Source organism: Nematostella vectensis, chromosome 9, assembly GCF_932526225.1.
Source record: "Nematostella vectensis chromosome 9, jaNemVect1.1, whole genome shotgun sequence".
NCBI classification, from domain to species: domain Eukaryota; kingdom Metazoa; phylum Cnidaria; class Anthozoa; order Actiniaria; family Edwardsiidae; genus Nematostella; species Nematostella vectensis.
The window spans coordinates 15349312-15369144 of record NC_064042.1 but is presented as its reverse complement, the minus strand read 5'-3'; the positions used below and the strand labels follow the sequence as shown (position 1 = coordinate 15369144).

The 19833-nt window shown below is 40.9% G+C and overlaps 2 protein-coding genes across 5 annotated transcripts in view; one reads left to right on the top strand and one right to left on the bottom strand.

Moving 5' to 3' along the window:
* LOC5506605 (A disintegrin and metalloproteinase with thrombospondin motifs 1) overlaps nt 1-1644 on the bottom strand; it is a 33300-nt gene extending 31656 nt beyond the window's left edge. Inside the window, exons 1-3 of one of the 2 annotated variants that reach the window (XM_048732626.1) lie at nt 1495-1644; nt 1028-1084; nt 99-124 (exon numbers count right to left, since the gene is read on the bottom strand). In XM_048732626.1, the coding sequence (XP_048588583.1) occupies nt 99-124; nt 1028-1067 (66 nt within the window). In that variant the 5' untranslated portion in view covers nt 1068-1084; nt 1495-1644. The remainder of the gene's footprint in view (nt 1-98; nt 125-1027; nt 1085-1494) is intronic. The other variant, XM_048732627.1, reaches the window with a different exon arrangement.
* A 2374-nt stretch (nt 1645-4018) lies between these two features.
* Nucleotides 4019-19484, top strand: LOC5506614 (A disintegrin and metalloproteinase with thrombospondin motifs 16). Of its 3 annotated transcripts, XM_048732832.1 has the most exons (27): nt 4019-4151; nt 5153-5251; nt 5883-5917; nt 7042-7114; nt 7506-7840; nt 7936-8098; nt 8635-8777; nt 8859-8942; nt 9662-9783; nt 10120-10133; nt 10490-10592; nt 10928-11068; nt 11645-11798; nt 12342-12407; nt 12491-12523; nt 13277-13419; nt 14304-14455; nt 14758-14882; nt 15235-15358; nt 15845-15934; nt 16240-16403; nt 16746-16872; nt 17316-17439; nt 17547-17763; nt 18290-18562; nt 18734-18924; nt 19390-19484. In XM_048732832.1, the coding sequence occupies exons 2-26, from the start codon at nt 5209-5211 to the stop codon at nt 18911-18913; spliced, it is 3228 nt and encodes a 1075-aa protein (XP_048588789.1). In that variant the 5' UTR covers nt 4019-4151; nt 5153-5208; the 3' UTR covers nt 18914-18924; nt 19390-19484. The 3 variants fall into 3 exon arrangements, with proteins under 3 accessions (XP_048588789.1, XP_048588788.1, XP_048588790.1); XM_048732831.1 differs by lacking the exon at nt 12342-12407 and having other exon boundaries at nt 12425-12523; XM_048732833.1 differs by lacking the exon at nt 12342-12407 and having other exon boundaries at nt 4060-4113; nt 12425-12523.
* The last annotated feature ends 349 nt before the right edge of the window (nt 19485-19833 follow it).

Below are 19833 nucleotides of genomic sequence, written 5' to 3'. Positions count from 1 at the left end.
ACGGAGCTTCACCGAAAGCATTGGTTACCCCCCTCCCCCCCTCTACACATAAACCATAGTCCTGCCTTTGCTATTATGAGATCAGGGGGGACACTTACGTCGCCTCTCACGAGTCCAATCAAACCTAGAACACACAGACGGTCATCATTAGTGTTTGAAACTGTACAATTTTAGACGCGCTATTTTTCGATTGATCACTTCTAGTCCCTTTAGTATTTGTCCTTTTCATTTTCTAGTGACCCTAAGAGAATAAGCGGATAATTAACACAGAAGTTCGGCTTGCATCAACCGGGGCACAAAACGGATCTGTTCCGCAGCCCGTTTGTCTTGCTGGCTGGGAAGATGTTTGACCCCTCGGTCGCAGGGGGAAAAATCGTCGCGAATGGTTCTGCTGGCAAATTTGTGGAGTCGAACTAGTTGTGATGGAATATTTTTTGGAACGCTGGAACAAGTTGCGTTAGGGGAAAAAACGTCCCGATCGGTTATACGTGTAATTATTCATGTGCTAAAATGCCTAATCCCTGCTGGCTGGGGAAAAAAAGGAATGGTCTCTCCTTGGGAAAATTAAACAGACGTTAGTAATTGAAGTAGGAAATGTTTCAGTTGCATTGTGACTGAAATACCTGCTAAAAATGGTCAAAGGATCGATTAAAAAATCAACCACAGCTGCTTTCTAAGAAAATGAAGAGTACCTCCTTCTCGTTAAATAAAACTATTTAATGGTCTGTACCTAAACCAATCCTCATCAATAGTATATAGGCTGTTGTCGCAACAGAAACCATACCACTTTGGCACATAAAAAAATGACTTTGTCAAGGCCGGGTCTTAAAAGACGCTAAGCAGAATCCTCAGAAGTTTAAGATTTTATAGATCGTACAGGCAGGTTTAGATTTTTTGGATGGCTATACAATTTTGAGATCAATGTGGCCAATAAACGGCCTTTTTCATTTTCCCTCTATTCTTTTATCCGTACAAGGCGGCATCCGCTAAAACACAATGCGGTTCAACTAGTTTAACAATAGCTTACCCAAAGTTAGGGCGAAGACCATAGCGAGCTTGGGTGTCATAGCGAATGCTCTTAGCCCTGAAATTCAGAAGGGAAAGCAGAAGTTTTCTTTTTAACCTTTAATATCAAACAGGAAAATGACTTTTTTTGGTTAGTATTAACTGATTCTTTTGGTAAATTTATATTTTTATCTAAATAAAAGCGAAGTTAATTTTAATAAATGCAGTAAAAGTGTAGATTGATATATGAGCTTTGAAACAATATATTATTTTACTTGGTTTTTGAAATTTAAAGCTTTAAATGTCGGTAGAGATTATTTTTCTGCAAGTTATAATCTGTAAGAATAAAAATTGCAACGTCAATTACGTAGACCGGTGAATGGAAAAACAGGCTTTATTAGAAAGTCAGACTTTTTGAAGCAGGAATGGCTTGTGCCTAGTGAAGATAAATACCAATTGTTGAGAGGTTTAGAGCAGGATGGGCCTTACCTTAAACGGGCGACTCAGTACGGAGCGATAGCTAGCTTGCGCGTTGAATGCTTGGAGCCCCAGTTTTCAGCTAATAGCTAAATGCCCGTGTGTTTCAACAAAACTTGACAAACAGTTTAAACAAATCATAGCTCATATCTTAAGGTTCGGATGTTTGCTTGGTTAAACGTGCTGACATTTATTAGCTTTGTTAATTGTTTTCGCGTCCTGAGTAAATGTGAAATTTTAAAAAGCTCTATAAAGCTCTACACTGTGCTGCTTAGCTGTCGTCTTTAGATATTGCTAGACGAATGATGTAGTCTCTTTTTAATTCATTGTGCTAAGCATTCGAATCACTCGAGACAGGTATTGGGCAAAAAACTAATATTTGTAGATTTGTAATCGAAGACAATGTTTGTTATTTGTAATTTTGGTTTTCTTTAATTCGGGTTAGTTTTTCTAGTGCTTCTTGCAGTTGGCTTCGGGAAAAGATGCCGCTTTCCGTCACAAACCTAATATTTATTTAAGAGGAATTTCTAAGCAAAAGTGAGAAAAAAAGCTGAAATAAGAAAATACGATTGAACGCTTGAAGGGAAAGTTTGATGCTATTTAGTTCTTGAAAATCTAGAAACAAATAAAAAAAATCAAAATCGGGAAGATAAATAATATAACATTTCTTGTTCTTATTGAAGCCTTTTATGGTTTGGTTTTATCGTGACTTCTGTTCCCGTTTAGGTCAAAGTCCTCATGTTATCACTGATACAAAAAAATATTTCAGTTTTCTTATTTGAAAAAGTTTGTTTTATCTTGGCATAACAATTAAATCGTAGCAAACAGCACACAGGAAAGCAGCGATTACCACGATACAGTTTAACTATAGCCATTTCTCTTTCACAGATATCTTAATTGCCTTCTCACTCAAGTAGATGATAGAAATAAAGTCTACTGTCCTAACAAAAACAGGATTCTTTCAGCTAAGAATTTGGCCACTTATATTTTACGTCAATTGCTTATCTAAATAAAATGTGCAATCTTGTTTCGGAGCTATAACATTTACTTGTGGTATCCCCTGTATAATATTTAGTTATGTCTGATATATCTCACACAAAGCTTTTTTCCAAAACAAAGGATTATTCATTGTATTCCATGTTTTAGTCTCGCCTGCGTTCCGTGAGAGTGTACAGATGTTTGAGAATGGTCTAAAAAAACAGAAAAGGGTGCTTTTCTTGTAGGCGCCGGAGCATCGCCAAATAAGGAAAAACTTACCAAACATGGATATAACTGAAAGAGTGTAAAAAGTTTGCTTTCTCAGGCTCAAATTAGAAGGCATTTATTGACTTCAATCTTAACAGATGTTAATAAGCTAATGAACCCCTACGAATGATCTTCATGATCTCTTTTCAAAGCAGGTGTACTATTGTTCGGTCAGATAGAAACCGAGATAGGAGAAGGGAAATGCTGAAAATTAGTGGCTAAATGCAGAGAACATTAAACTTTGGCTGAAGACTCTCTTGGTGACGCGTATTTCATTTCGAATATTTACTGAAGTTAGTAAAATAAAGCCAGCGTTTTTTTCTGACTGTTAGACCATTCACAAGCCATCATTAGCCCATTGAAATTGTTTTCTCTATTATGTCGTTAACAACCCGGAAGCTGTTAATAGCTATCATTTAGGTGTCGGTCAAGTTTTCGCCCTTGCTTTATCGTGAGAACTGCGAAATGTGTCAACCTTGTGCGGTCAATGATGAAAGACTTCTACAGGGCGTAAGAGGATAATTATATTGAATCCGTTAATCCTTGAATCCTTTACTTGTTACACTCTAAGGGTAGTTAGGAGATCATTTTAAATACTAATAAAGTATCATTGCAAAATATGATATTGCTCATAGATCTGCGAATAGAATAAGGAACGACTGGATGAAATCGTGTATTTTAAAAGCATGTTTATTGGTTAGTATATTTATTTAAAAGCTCAAATTGCGGTAATAACATTTACGGTAGAGTTTTCTTCTATTTCACACATTGACTCGTTAGCAAAATGATTTTTTATCAGCATAGAAACCACATTTTGTTGTTTCAATTAAATTCTAATGTAAGTGCAAAACATGTCGCCTGATTTTTTGTTTTTGGCCCCACCTCTTACTCAAGTGACAGTAATTAAAAAAAAACAAATGATTTAGCATTGTAATTTTATCATTATCATCAGTGATATCATTACAGATGTTTCAAATTTGAACTATTCATTTCGTATGAATGTTTAGGAACAAGTAAGTTGAGAAAACAACTTCTGCTCCGCGGTCATTAGCCATCTTTTTACATACATACACACCTATAAAAACAAGAAGACGTTATTCTAATTAAACGAATAAGAAAATCAGACTTAGTATTTCCAAGATCATTTTGTTTTGTCACAAAGCAGAAAAGATATTATACCTATTCTTTGATATCGTCTGTTTTCTAGTTATAGGGATGGATTGTGATTAAAATCTTGCTAAAGTGTTGATTACATAGTGTTTAGCTCATTACATTTTCATAGTATACCACGGCGCCACGTCTCCTTTTTCGTGTCCTTTAAAAGCGCAAATCATACTGCTCGTTATTTTACACTTTCGCGCCGTCCCCGCTAGGAGAATCGACAAGGTAAACACACTTCTTGTTCCGCTAGGAGAATCGACAAGGTAAACACACTTCTTGTTCTAAACCCACCAGGTTATGTGATGGCTGTTTATCGTACAAACGAAAACAGTGTCTTTTGAGAAAATTTCTAGAGATAAGTTTATTTTTAAAACTTGCAACATGGACTATCCTGTCAAAATTTTTGATGTATCACTTATCAATCAAAAACTTCCTTGAATCACAGACTTGAGTCAAACCACCATTCACCAAAATACCTTTCCGGTGTTCGATTGTTTGGCGTAGAGTCACTAGTTCAATAGCCAATCAGTTTGCAAGATTTGCACTTCCTGTACGATTCACGGCCAGGCTCGATCTCCATGTATTTTTAGATTTGATAACCATTATCTGGTAGTTTGAAGTTTTCTTATATTTGAACGTTGCAGCAAAGGAATATTTTAAAATCTACACAAACAATCCCACACTTTACTCGGGTTTTATTTTTGATATTTTCCCATAGCTCGATCAAGTTATATCAGTTTTTTTTTTGCTTCCTGGAATATTAATTGTTCGTTTTAAAAAATGGTTGCGATTCATATAAACCGCATGCTCGAGGATCCAGCGTACTTTGCGGTCGCTCCCAAAGGTCACTACCGCAGTGACCTTTGGGAGCGCCCGCAAAGAACGCTGGATCCTCGAGCATGTATAAACCGTAAATGCACGAGCGAGGCTGTTAAGTCTGTTGCTAGGAGGGGTTATGTTTACCATCCGCCCATCCGACCAATAGAGGGGACAGGAACATACATGGTTCACGGGGGTTCCCCAGAAAAATCCTCTCACAGTAGTGGGTGTGTGGGTAGTAGTTCGTCATACGGGAGACACCGCAAGCGAGCAATACAGCGACTCCTTAAAAGTGTATTCCGGACTCGTGCCCTGTCCCCGGCCCACTCTTCCTTGGCGTAAAGACTCTACTTGCTTCCGGTTTGCGTATTAGTCAGAGATGAAAGGCAAGCAATGCTATCTTTTATAAATACCCTTGAACTGACTTTAAGATGAATTTTCTCAGGCTCAATAGACAAAGAATTCAGCCCCTGCAAAGAGCGTGGAAATACCAGTTCGGAAATGGCCATGTTTGTGGTGGTACTGCTACTGGCCACACTAACCGGTAAGACCGAATCTGCATGAACAAACTGTATGCGAGGCGTATCTTAATGTCGCTGTCGAGATGCCCCTTTTTGACGGAATTTAACGTGTTTATTTATTCCTGAACCGTCCTCGTCTTTTGGTTAGATTGCTGATAAATATGCACGATATACGAGTTTTACTATATCACTCATCATAAGACTCGAACTTGAACCTGATATTTCTAATATTATCTTGAGTCCGTAAGATTTTAATGACCATACCAAGGGTGAGCTTCAAACAAATGTTTATCACTGTAATAAACCGTAAAGGCGCCGTAAAGCCCACCATCAAAGCCAAAATTAAACTAGAGCCTAAATTTCCAAATAAGCCTCTTCTTTTCTCCAAGAAGCAAAATAATACAAACGTAACTTCTGATACAGGTACTAATGATTCTTGCCTGGTTTAAATATAAAAAAGATACAAATAATAATAATATTATGTCAATACAAGTTTAGTTCATACTCATCGGAGACATTGTAAGGGCAAGGTAGCCGTAAGTGCGAAAAACGAGAAACGGATTTTAAAAGAAGCCCCTCTCCAATAAGCCCCGTCTTCGAGTTAACAACGATCGCAAATTTATAACGTGAATGTTAATTCATATATTTTTTCAGGTTCCTTATCCTTACACTTACAAGATCGTCACAAGGTATTTAGCTAATATATTCAATTCTTCAACATCTTCTCCTCCCCCTTCCTTTTGGACTAAAGAACTATATAAATGCATGTGGAGCCTAAACTCAATTTTTATCCCGACACATGTTTTATGTATTGGCGCTCGAGAAATTTTGATTCTTTTTGGACAGTTTCCGTAAGCCATATTTTTATTCAAAGTTTTGTACGTGTAAAACTCAAAAAATATTTTCTTCAGTCTGTTTTTCTGCTTTGCAAAGCTTTCTGTGTCATATTAACGGGGCCCAAGCGGGCTTTGAGGACGCCCGACGTAGCCCAAAGGCATGAGAGGTTTAATCAATCATATTGAATTACGGCTGTGTAAACACATCTACTAAATAGAGGTCTCCACTAGGAATTAGTGTAAGAGTGCATTTAACAAAGGGAAGGCCCATCGGTGGAATAGAGCCTGGAACAGCTAGACTCCCACATATGTGAGTCGCCACTATGACGTAACATAGAGATGACCTCACAACCCATGATATCATGTTTACCATGGCACGCTTTGCATAATAATATCATGTTTACCATGGCACGCTTTGTATGGTGCATTCCCATACGATATCAGTGGTCTCTTGACCTTGTATCCCATTGTGGGACGAATTGATACGAACTGTCGCAATATTAGGAAGTGTGTTATATGAGATATCCATACAAGGAAAGGTGGTTTTCGTCTTTAATAAGGCTTCTTCAGAGCATGGTGTGTTGTATGTATTCTTCTGGTTGACGAACACGACAATTTGGGCTTTTTGTATTTATTTATACAAGGACACCCTTTTTGTATTTATTTATACAAGGCACACATTAAACCTAAAAGCAATCACAAGAAAAAAAACAATAAGTGTTTATCATTAACCATTTTAATGTTAGAAACACTTTATACAATACAAATTTCAAAATTTTACTTTAGGTTCCCTTCAATTGACCATTTGTCAACTTTATTTGTTGATAGACCTTGACTCTTCTTTTACTGAAGTAAAACGTCAAAAAGTTAATAGTTGCTATGGTTCTTGAATACACGTCCTTTGTAATGTGACCACGCGACAAGGCCAACAGTTGCTATGGTTACTAAATACGCCTCTATGGTCATGTGACTATTAGGATCTCCCGTTGCACCATCGTATGACGTCATCAGAGCTCAAGACATTTTTTGACGTCGATTCACACTCTGAAGGTAAGAAATTTCAGTTGGTTTTGGGTTAACTGAATTATTTTCAGAAATGTCAATATCCTTGTGACGACAAGACATAGAATTCGATATGGTTGTCATATGCTCGCTCTGATTTGCCAAAACAAACATCGTTTTTTTTATAAAATCCGATGGTAAATGCTAAATTATATGAAAACACAGGTTTGCCGCGCGCTCGGCAAATTTGCCCCCACTCACAAGGCATCAAAATCGCACATGATTTAGATATAGGATTAAAGAATATTTCATAGCCGATTTCTCTCATCGATGATGAATTTCTCTCTAGAGAAAATTTATACAATCAAAATAAGCTTATGTGCTCTTCCTGTGTCTTTTAACAATTTTAATGACTGATTAATTTGATATTGGTCCACAGTTCCTTCATACGACGTCGTCCATCCATTCCAATCCGATGAGTCCGGTAACTTATTTAGCTTCAAGCTCCGCCCACACGAGGAATCAAAACAGCGGAGGAGTACTGGGCTCGAAGAACCCAACTTCCATTACTTCAAGGTCCGAGCAATGGGTAAAGACCTTCACCTGAAAGTCACTAAGAGTGACGACCTCTTGTCCGAGCAAGCACGTGTACACACCGTGCATAAGGATGGAAGCAGGACAAGCACAGAGGTACCGAGAGAGGCTGAGTACTACCATGGTCACGTGACCTCGCACCCAGACTCCTTGGTTGCACTGAGAATTCACGCTGGATTGGTAAGTAGAAATCTTTTCTTAGTTGTTCTCTTTGATATTTTCGAGTAACAAATGAACAGTACTTACTTTTAATTGGCTGTATTGTATTTTCTCAGTCTGGTATGATTGACACCTCAGAAGACACTATGTTCATTCAGCCTCTGCCGAGTCGGCTCGCAAAGCATTATGGAGCAAAAGATGGGGCCCAGCCTCACGTGGTATACCGAAGAGCGGCTGATGACTTCATTGATGATTTCCCTACAAAAGAAACAAATAACGGTAAGCCGATTCCAACCACAGCCATCCCGGTTCCAGAAATCGATTTGTCGTGAGCAAGGGCTGCAGGATGAGAAAAGATGTCTCATCCAGGGGCGCATCCAGGAGTGCCAAAAATAGGGGGGAGGGGGGCAACCGGCCCTTTATCGGCCTTTTTTAGAAACAGAATGCGTTGGAAAAAGCCTACGACACACTAGGCGATTTTTTACGTTCGCACGAGCGAATTTCAATCATCGGCAGGAAATCGTCAGGTCGGTCTGCTGAAGCGTCGGCGAATTCGCCGATATCTATCTGATTGTTCCGATACTGGCGGTAATTTCGCTGGCGATACGAGCGTCCAAAATGGAAAAGGTGTCGTAGGCTCAAGGTGTATCCCACTCTTCAAAGAAGAATGTTGGCTGAAGCACTTTGCTTGATTTTTTTGGTAGCGGGAATTGGGTAATTTATCTGTGTGAATTTGCACGTTTCTTCTCGATTCCAACAATATCTATTTGACGCGCATGCTCAGAACTAAACTTGTGAAAATTGTTTTATTGAAGGCCTACGCATGCGTGATAGCTCACAGCCGCTGGCCAAGCGTACAGGAAGAAAGTATCTTGAGACCCACATGGTTGCCGACCAGTTTACGGCAGACAAATATGGCGACGAGACAACGAACTACTTGCTGATGGTCGCACATGTGGTAAGTGAGAAAGTGTAGCAATAACAATGTTTGGTTACCTGGTGCCAAGAACATATTTCATTGGCTGATTGCTTTTTACAGACTCGTCACATGTTCCTGAATCCTAGCGCCGGTGGAGTCAAAGTCAACCTCGTGATCGTCGGGATTACAATCAACACTGCAGGGGTAGGGAAAGTATGAATTGACAAAATACAGGGGTAGGGATAGTATGAATTGACAAGATACAGAGGTTGGGATAGCATGAATTGACAAGATACGGGGGTAGGGATAGTATGAATTGAAAAGATACAGGGGTTGGGATAGTATGAATTGACAAGATACAGGGGTAGGGATAGTATGAATTGACAAGATACAGAGGTAGGGATAGTATGAATTGACAAGATACAGAAGTAGGGATAGTATGAAATGACAAGATACAGTGTTAGGGATAGTATGAATTGACAAGATACAGGGGTTGGGATAGCATGAATTGACAAGATACGGGGGAAGGGATAGTATGAATTGAAAAGATACAGGGGTTGGGATAGTATGAATTGACTAGATACAGTGGTAGGGATAGTATGAATTGACAAGATACAGGGGTTGGGATAGTATGAATTGACAATTCAGAGGTGTAGTAAGACAGTAAGTATAGGCGACTCGTTGGTCGTAAGCTCGCGCATGCTCAGGCTTTTAGCGGCAAATAACAACAAAATACAACTTATTCGCCGCTTTTTGGAACAGTCAGTACGTCTATGTGTCAAAACGATTTTATTTTTTACGTCGCTGTCTGGCGTGACGGCCTCAGCCATTTCTGTTTTTATTTCTATCAAAAAGTCACTTGATTTCTTAGAGGACTGTCAAATATTCGAAACTGCATGAATAAGAATAAGGTTTTCTCTCAGCTCGGTTATGATGCCTCTGCGTCGAGCTACACGCGTCTGGATGCTCTTGGATCATGGGCGTCCGCGAACCTCCCGTCAGACGACAGCGATCCCGCCCATGCTGATGTTGCGGTTCTTGTTTCGTAAGTCAACCCTTGATTTCATAAATACCATTTTATTTTTTTAAGTTGAAGTCATTCAAAAGCTCCTCTACCGAATATTGGCTAAAATTTATTCAACATTTGAAGTAATACTAATTATATAGTTAGATATTCTAAAACAAATAAAAAGGAAACGTAATTGGATTGTTTTTTGTGTGTCGGATAATTGTTCGGAAATATGATTTTAACAATGTTTAAACCCTTTGTTCTTGCATGTTCTTTGCATGTTTCCACCTAAAATATTGGAGCGCAGATTTCGAACAAATGTGAAAGACTGGCTAAACAATTTGTTTGATTTATTGTTTGTCTTTGTTTCAGGTCGGTCACAGGCGGTAAGGATTCTAAGAGATAAGTGATTAATAACATCAGACAGACAAATCAACATAAGCATCAGAATAAGCATCAGACAGACAATAGACAAAAAAACAATAATAAATGATAAAGATGCAGCATTGACGAGTTGAATGGATGTAGAAAACTGTTATGTTTTCTTGGGTAAGGTAAAAACTTTTAATACAAATTTTCTTCTAATATAACACGACTTGTGATAACGGCGGCTTCGAAACTGCCTTAGTGACCGCGCACAAGAAATGCACAGGAGGCCCACGCTGATTTGGTTACAAAAACAGTAGCCGTGCGGGAGGAGGTGTTGTATGATTTACCCCCCCTTTTTTATGCTTTATGCTAGGACTCGCGTCTGCGGGATCCACTTGTGGGAGTCTCGGAAAGGCATTAGCAGGGAACTCAGGCATCCAGGCCTCTATCATCGTGGCTCATGAAATCGCGCATACGTGAGTAAACTTGCCTGGAATGACATGACGGAAAAACATGGAAAACGCGCGATTCCAGATAGAGAGCGAAGACACAATTTCTAACAACGGCTATAGGTTCCTTGTATTACGGACTGACTTCCAAACCACAAATAACGTGAGGCCGAAGTGCACATAACCAGATTTTGGCTTTTTAAGATAATATTTTCTTGATTATCATTGCCATGTGTGTCAGTTCAGGGACAAAAAGCTCAAATTTCAGTGACACTTTACAAATAATAATAATCATCATCATCATCATCATCATAATGATCATCATAATCATCGTTACAATAGGAAGTGTTTTTGTCTCTTAGCCTTGGTGTCGGCCATGACGGTGCCTCGTCACGACCTGATTGTCGAAATGGTCAATACATCATGGGTACTTCAGTGTCTGGCGGAGGCAAAGCCTACAAGTTCTCTCCTTGCAGTAGAGAGAAACTGCAGTCCATTCTAACGTAAGTTTACGTGACCTTAACGTCCAATTTATGGTGAGGAAGAGATTAGGGATAAGAGATCAAGATTTCATTGCTGTAGGAAACTAGTAACGAAAGTATTCGAAAAAATGGGAAGAGAAGGAGTGATAAAAAGAGGGAGGGGGAGAGAGAGGGAGAGAAAGGAAGAGAGAGAAAGAAAGAGAGAGAAAGGAAGAGAGAGAAAGGAAGAGAGAGAAAGGAAGAGGGAGAAAGGAAGAGAGAGAAAGGAAGAGAGAGAAAGGAAGAGAGAGAAAGGAAGAGAGAGAAAGGAAGAGAGAGAAAGGAAGAGAGAGAAAGGAAGAGAGAGAAAGAAAGAGAGAGAAAGAAAGAGAGAGAAAGAGAGAGAGAGAAAGAGAGAGAGAGAGAGAGAGAGAGAGAGAGAGAGAGAGAGAGAGAGAGAGAGAGAGAGGGGGGGGGGGGGGGGGGGAGGGTGAGAGAGGGAGAGAGGGAGGGAGAAAAAGTAAGAGAGACAGACAGACACAGACAGATACAAACACCGAGAGAGAAAGAGCTCTGTGAATTGTATTATTGAACATTTGGGTTACCACGCATGCGCAGAGGTAGCTCGTGTTCGCCCCTTGATGATGCTCCTGGGAAAATGGTCCACTCTCTGACTTCCTGGCAAGGGAAACATCCTGGACAGATCTACGATCGCACCAAACAGTGTCAGATGACGTATAACAGTGACTACAAGGGTTGTGGACCTAAAATTGTAAGTAAATAATTAGGAAGCGGAATAAGAAAATTTTAGGCAGTTCTATGATTGGGATAATCATCTTCCTTATTCTTCCTTTGGGAAGAAAGGATTTGTTTCTGGAATAACCCATTGGAGCTTGGTGGGGCCGAAAGCATGCTTTATTCTTACATTACGTGAGGGATTGGATTGAGTTGATAGCGAACAGCATGCTGGGACAATTTTAGGGTACGCATTTCAACTTGTTGTTGATGTAATACTATAATAAAAGCTAGAAAATGGTTAGTTTTAGCAATACACAGCTCCCGCAATACATTTGTTAGTTAGATTTAAAAAAACAACAGTGGCAGGGTTCGACAACTCATCCAACGGCCGTATTCTAGGGAGGAAAACCCGAGTAAACAGAAAACAATCCTGAACGATACAAAACAGTGTCGCTCCCACAGGTTCAATACCTGAGCTAAAGCTTTTCTACTTGCATCCATTTAGTATTACGCTCCTTATTATAAACCTCATACTATTTGACAATTTTAAAAGCTGAAGAAATTCCTATCTCAACAGGGGGATTGTGGCTTATTATATTGTTCTAAGAACGGCGGCGTAACCTGCCTTTCAATGAATGCCCCAAATATCTATCTCAACAGGGAGATTGTGGCTCATTATATTGTTCTAAGAACGGCGGCGTAACCTGCCTTTCAATGAATGCCCCGCCACTTGACGGGACACGGTGCGGAGTGCGAAAGGTAAGCAGCAGCCATTTACCACAAGAAAATGTCTAGACATATACTTGTGTCTGAGCTTATATTTATGTCTAGACTTATACTTATGTCTAGACTTATACTTGTGTCTAAGCTTATATTTATGTCTAGACTTATACTTATGTCTAGACTTATACTTGTGTCTAGACATATACTTGTGTCTAAACTTATATTTATGTCTAGACGTATACTCGTGTCTAGACTTATATTTATGTCTAGACTTATACTTATTTCTAGACTTATACTCGTGTCTAGACTTATATTTATGTCTAGACTTATACTTATTTCTAGACTTATACTCGTGTCTAGACTTATATTTATGTCTAAACTTATACTTGTGTCTAGACTTATACTCGTGTCTAGACTTATACTTGTGTCTAGAGTTGTACCTGAGGGAGGAGGTGTTCCCTCATCGGGTACCGGTGGCTCGAGCTTAAACTTTCACTCACAATGTGTCCCAAAGTGGCGGCAACGTATAGTGAAGCGACTAGCCGGGACCGGTGTGCCACTGAACGAGTGAAGAGCCTCTGGTACCTAGGGTAGTAAAAGCCTTAACTGAATATGATATTTAGATGGCAGCAAACAGGAATCTTGGGTCTCCAAAACACGATATACTGTTAATCATTCTACCAGTCATTCAATTCATTCCATCAGTCTTTGTTGTAATTTTGTAGTCATTGAGACTATCGATTATAAAATAATTTTAACGATATGGTTGTCGCTAAATATTTTACCCAGTGGTGCATTGCGGGCGAGTGTGTCGATGATGGTTCTTCACCTGTAGACGGCGGTTGGTCTGACTGGTCAGCGGAATACTCTACCTGCTCTTATTCATGTGGTGGTGGCGTCCAGTGGAAAACACGGACCTGCACCAACCCCAAGTAAGTGGAAAACACGGATTTTCACTAACCCCAAGTGAGTGGAAAACACGGACCTGCATTAACCCCAAGTAAGTGGAAAACACGGACTTGCACTAACCCCAAGTGAGTGGAAAACACGGAATTGCACCAACCCCAAGTGAGTGGAAAACACGGACCTGCATCAGCTCCAAGTAAGTGGAAAACACGGACCTGAACCAGCTCCAAGTAAGTGGAAAACACGGACCTGCACCAGCTCCAAGTAAGTGGAAAACACGGAATTGCAACAGTCCCAAGTAAGTGGAAAACACGGACCTGCACCAACCAAAGGTAAGTACCGTAAATTATCTAATAAAAGGGGCGTTTATAAAGTTTCGAAGGCCCTTGGGGGGGGGGTTCCAAAGACAAGAGGCGTTTTTATTATTTTTATTAAAGAGGGGCATTCATTATAAACTATAACAATATGACAAACCAAGTGCACTGAGGCTCTGATTTCAGTCAGGGTCGCGTTGAATTATAGCCTGCGTAGCGAGCATTTTTTGACATTGAACCAGACGCTACTCGCTTTCCAGCGTTGATTATGTAATATAAGTTGATTATGCAATATAATTTGATTTATATCACCGGAATCCCTATGTCATTTGTTTTGAAGCTTAATGGAGGGGAGTGTGATAGGGTAGTGGAGGCGTTAAAAAGCGGGGGGCATTTGTTAGAGAGGGGCGTTCAATACAAACTTTTAAGCTTAGGGGAGGGAGGTGTTCATTAGAATGGATGTGCTCTTTAGATAGGGGGCGTTTATTAGATCGTTTACGGTATGGAACAAAGGGAATGGACAGACAAACGGACGGACGTTTGTCAGACAGATGTACAGACAGACAATATGTTATACTATCTTTTTTTTATTACAGGCCTCTCCGGGGTGGTGCCGACTGTGTCGGGCCAAGCCGGGCACACTACAAGATCTGTAATCCTCAGCCTTGTCCTAGCGGGACCGATACATACAGGACACACCAATGCAGAGCGATAAACTTTAAGGCCCCTGAACCTCGCTACTCCAAAGGTTCGCCAAATGTTTTTCGGTTGTCCTTTTTTGTTTTGTCAATTATACCTTTTTCTAAGAACAGGGTGTCTATTTCTCAGGAATTAGTATACTTCATAAACAGAATACCCTCCACTTCCTCATTTGATCCATTCCTAGCATTCCCATAAAAAGACACGCTCAGCCAAACCACAAAGAATATTTAGTGGAAAAACCTTATCTCTAATAATACCTACATTATGCCCATCTCCGGGCACATCATTCACCTTAAGCACAATGCGCTCAAATTCCGTGCATAGTACTGAACATAGACTCAATAACAGGCTACGAATGTGACCTGTTGTGCATTGAGGGAAGTCTGATGCATCCTCGCGGAAAAGTTGGGGACGGAACTCGATGCTTCAAGGACAGCAGCATCAAAGACGTGTGCATACAAGGGAAATGCGAGGTAGGGAGGGGAGGGAGGGGAGATAATGATTCTTTAAAAATTTGGACATAATAGCTCCATTGTTTAAAAAATTACGGATGGGGGGCCGAAAGAGCCCCCCCCCCCCCCCCTTTAGAGGAAGACCTAAACAGCATTTTCATTGGGTTAACGATAATGTATATGATGGAAATTGACTGCTCCCATAAAACCTTTAGGGTGTAATGGTTATACTATGGATATATAATGTGATGGCTATACCATGTCTATTAATAGGATGGGCTATACTATGGCCCAAAATAAGTTTTCCCAGCACACCCATACTCTGACGGCCTGTCGCTCCAAAAATCTAAAGAAATCTTTTTTAAATATCCAGCAAGTGGGATGTGACGACGTACTTGGATCAGGACAACGTGTTGACCGGTGTGGCGTGTGTAATGGAGACAGCTCCACGTGCTCTGTCGTCACTGGCACTTACTCGGCACACTGCCCTAGATGGGGTGAGTAGAGGACATGTCACGGGGCTATGGGTAGCGGGACACGGGATGCAAGCCACGGGCTACGGGATAAGAAACATCGATTACGGGATGAAGAACAAGCGGCGTCGAGGGTTGCGGGACACGAGTTACGGGATAAGGGACAGGGGTCGCGGGATGCGGGACATGTGTTTGAAAAGGGACACGGGTTTCGGGATAAGAGACACGGGTTATGGGATAGGGGACACGTGTTACGGGACACGGGTTTGGATGCGGGTCACGGTATGCAAGGGTGAGAGTTACGGGATAACGGACATCGATTACGGGATGAATAACAAGCGGCGTCGAGGGTTGCGGGACAATAGTTAGGGATACGGGTTACGGGACACGGGATGCAAGGCAATGGTTACGGGATAAGGGACACGCCTTACGGGATGGCAATTGCGGGACAGAAAAAGGATTCTCACGAGAGGTTTTTTTTTATGTGACATATACTTCTTTAATGTGAAGGGCCATATCCCGGATGTAAGATGTTTGATCTCCCCGCCGGGGCCACAAACGTACACGTAGAGAAAACCAACGCGGACCACAATGTTCTTGGTAAGCAACATTAACAGACTCTAGAGACAGCTTCCACAACCGTAAAACCAGAATGTTCTGAATTTTACATAATTCACTTGACTTTGCCAATGGGCTATCCTTGGGCTGAATAAAGTTTACAAATGTTTAGCAAGAGGTGTATCTATTAGCTATTTGATTTTCACCGAACAACCTGCTTTCTCTAGAGCTGTTCAGAATGATATTATTCACCTTTATGTTCTACCTTGCCCTGACAATACCTATCCGAAACAATATGAAATGAAAATAAACATTACCAAGGCAATCACTGCATACATCGTGTTTAGGTATTAAAGACGCCTCGGGCAGCTATCTTATCAACCTGCCTACTTGGAGTACGACGGTAGAGGCGGCTGGCACGAAAGTCATCTACAAACACGAAGATAGTGTGTATCAAGATACCATAGATATTCCTGGACCGACAAACGAGCAGCTAGGGCTCTTCATGGTGGTAAGTACCACAGGCATCCCATAGATACACCACAGGCATCCCATAGATACACCACAGGCACCCCACGCGAGAAGATTCCATAGATATTCCTGGACGAAAAACGCTCAACATGGACTATTTATGGTGGTAAGTACCACAGGCATCTCCACAAATGTATTCCACACATGGACACAGGTATCCCATAAATGTACGCAGGTATCCCAACCACACATGGGCAGAGCCATCCCGCATTATACGATTAGCTACTGTATCAGCCGACAGTTACACGGGTTTTCCAAGCGCAAGATCCCCCCGAGCATAGAACACTTGAGCAGTGCGTCTAACACAGGGTTTCCATTTCAGAGTGTTATTGGTTCAAATAAGGCAGTCACGTGGAAATACCTGATTCCTGGAAATTCGAGTGTCAGTAGTAGTGATGTGGAGTGGAAGACTGGGGCCTGGAGCGCATGCTCAAAAGCCTGCGGAATTGGTGAGCTACTGCGCATGCGTTATGCTAGTATGATATCGTCATTTAGTAGTATACACTTTTGTTTTCCCGGGTACACGAGGATACAGGCTTACTTTCAAAGAGGTTATTTGACTTTTGACTTGGGTGAATGGGTGGGACCTCAAACGTCGGGGCCTGAGTTGAGTTCTTCCCTCGATAGTCGCAATGTTACTTCTTTCTTTATGTTGAAATATCATTCATGCGAATAACTGTTAATGTAATATTCTCTCATATTTTTTTCTCTCATATTTGCGGTGTTTCTATTATTCTGACCAAAAATAAAAATGTAGCGGGAATACTTTTTTCAATTTTATTTTGAATTGATATCGATTTAATTTTCTTGATGTCAATTCTTTTTACCTTATTAAAATGGGACATTTCTAAAGAGTAATAATATTTAACATGATTATGGCGACATCAAACAGGGTCTCAAGAGCGTGACGTGGCGTGCCTGCGCAAGGACGACAAAACTTACGTCAGAGAGAGCTTGTGCGCAGGCTCGAAGCCAGCAGCCAATCAGGAATGCGAGACCGCCAAGTGCGTCTCCAGGTAAGACAGCGTGTGGTCGTGCAAGAATAATATACCTTTTGATGGCAGACATATGGAGTAATAACACAGGGTAATATCACGTGACTATTTTTATATTTGATTGACAGCTGGTACACGACGGAATGGAGCCCATGCTCGGCCACCTGTGGCAAAGGTACCCAGTCCCGCTCGGTCATCTGTCGCCGTGAGACGTTCACTGGGTCCAAGCAGTACGAGACACTTCCGGATGCTAGCTGTACCGGAAGTAAACCTACCGTCACTTTGAATCAGGAGTGTAACAAGGTCGACTGTCCTCCTGAATGGATGCCCACGGAATGGTCAGCGGTATGTTCTCATACGTAACATCCTAGATCCGGTTCCAGTATGAATGTCACGTGCTTGGTACACATATCTGGTATTCATTGGTTGAGGCCCTACTTACAAGGGGCACACGAACAATTGGTCTTCAAGACTTTTGATTTATTAAGCGTGAGTTATTATAGATTTACTCGCGTAACTTATGCTCATTTCAGGAAGTACCCAGTATCATTTTTTGTGGAACGCCATCTTGGCATAAAAATAAACCCCTACTTACTCTAAGAAAACACGTGACATTTAAATGTCAATCTCACGCCGAAATAAAAACAGAAATGGTTACGGCGGTCATGCCAGAGAGGGACGAAAAACTAAAACCTTTCAATGAAAATAAAATCCCCCTGACATAGAAGCTTTCTGGAAGATTGGAAAGCGCTAGATAATTTGCTTTTTGGTTTTGTCTATTTGCCGCCAAAAACCAGAGCGCGTAAGAATTTGCAACCTAAAATTTATGATTTCTTAGTGCAATTATCCTATTGTTTATTCTTATATCCAGTGCACGAAGACCTGTGCGGGAGGTCGACAATCAAGGACCTTATCTTGCAAACTGAAAGACCTGAACGGTGCGTACCACGAGGTGGCAGACTACCACTGCCATAACGCCATCAAACCCTCACGCCAACAAGCCTGCAACAGTGACGTCAAGTGCTTCAACTTCCTCGGCTGTTATCGTAGTCGAACAAAGCCTCTTTCGACACTCGTCGCCAGCTTCCGAGGTAATATCGATTGGTACGACATGAGCAAGACCATCGCCCATTGCGAGGCAAAGGTAGGATGAGCAACTATTGTTATAGCCGAAATAACTCCAAAATATTGGATTTTGACTTTTGCTATATCAAGCAGATACAATGCTTTCAGGTAGCCACTTGACGTTGAAAATATTTGAAAAATCTAATTATCCTGGTTACTCTTTATGCGAATTTTAATATGTGTTTCACAGGTGAAAGCTGAACATCCCACATGGACCTACTTTGGCATCGAGTACTATGGCGAGTGCTGGTCGGGGGAGAATGGGGCGAGAGCCTATGCACGTGACGGCAAAATCGACTGTGAGGGGAATTCGTACCAAGGGACCGGAGGGCCTGGCGTACTCGCTGTTTACAAAGTGAATGACTCATGATTATTTAAAGGGTAAGTAATATTCACTGTAACACCACGGGGGTAGAGAATGCTGGCCCATCTCAATCCAATATGTTGTTGTTGGTAATAATGTTGACGACAACTGTGATTATGGTGATGGTGATGGTGATGGTGATGGTGATGGTGATGGTGATGGTGATGGTGATGGTGATGGTGATGGTGATGGTGATGGTGATGGTGATGGTGATGGTGATGGTGATGGTGATGGTGATGGTGATGGTGATGGTGATGGTGATGGTGATGGTGATGGAGGTAAAAAAAAAAGATGATGATGCTGATGATGAATACCGGTAACTCTTGGTGTATGATAATGACAATAGTGGCAATAGTTATTATAATGTTAGCTCTGGTTATGATAATGCTGATCATGATGGTTACCTGGCGGTGCCTTATGGTGCTAATGAATCTGGTGGTGGTGACGTTGGTAAACAAATAATAATTATCTTTTTTTTTCAGATAATTGCTGTATCCCGCCTTCGCACATCCTACTTTTTCAAGTGATCAAACATATTTATTGAATGTAAAATAAAACGTTTACCTATACTACAGCAGAACAGATTTCACGTTTTTTGATTAAGTAATACCGTAATTGCTCGAATAAACCCCCTCGTAGCTTACCTAATATTTCATTTCCCAGGCCATCCGCTTATTCGGGTGGGGATTATATCAAATCTGTTTCACCTTTTTTTATACGTGCAGAGAGTACTAATCCCCTCAGAACCAAAGCAAAAAAGGATTTCAAATATTGACCAGTGTAAAGTTAGCTACCTAGTTTCCCACTGGGTAATAATTACCTAGTTGCCTCTTTCCAGTTACCTGAATTTTCAGTTACTTAAAACTTGAATACCAATAACGCTTCCGAAATTCATGCAAGCTTCACAAAATTTACAAATTATGCCT

Excerpts from the sequence above, each read along its gene's own strand:
- LOC5506614 (XM_048732831.1), top strand. The coding sequence starts at position 5,209 with ATGGCCATGTTTGTGGTGGTACTGCTACTGGCCACACTAACCG. Across the intron at positions 7,115-7,505 it reads CGTCGATTCACACTCTGAAG|TTCCTTCATACGACGTCGTC; the intron begins GTAAGAAATTTC and ends ATTGGTCCACAG. Across the intron at positions 7,841-7,935 it reads TGAGAATTCACGCTGGATTG|TCTGGTATGATTGACACCTC; the intron begins GTAAGTAGAAAT and ends GTATTTTCTCAG.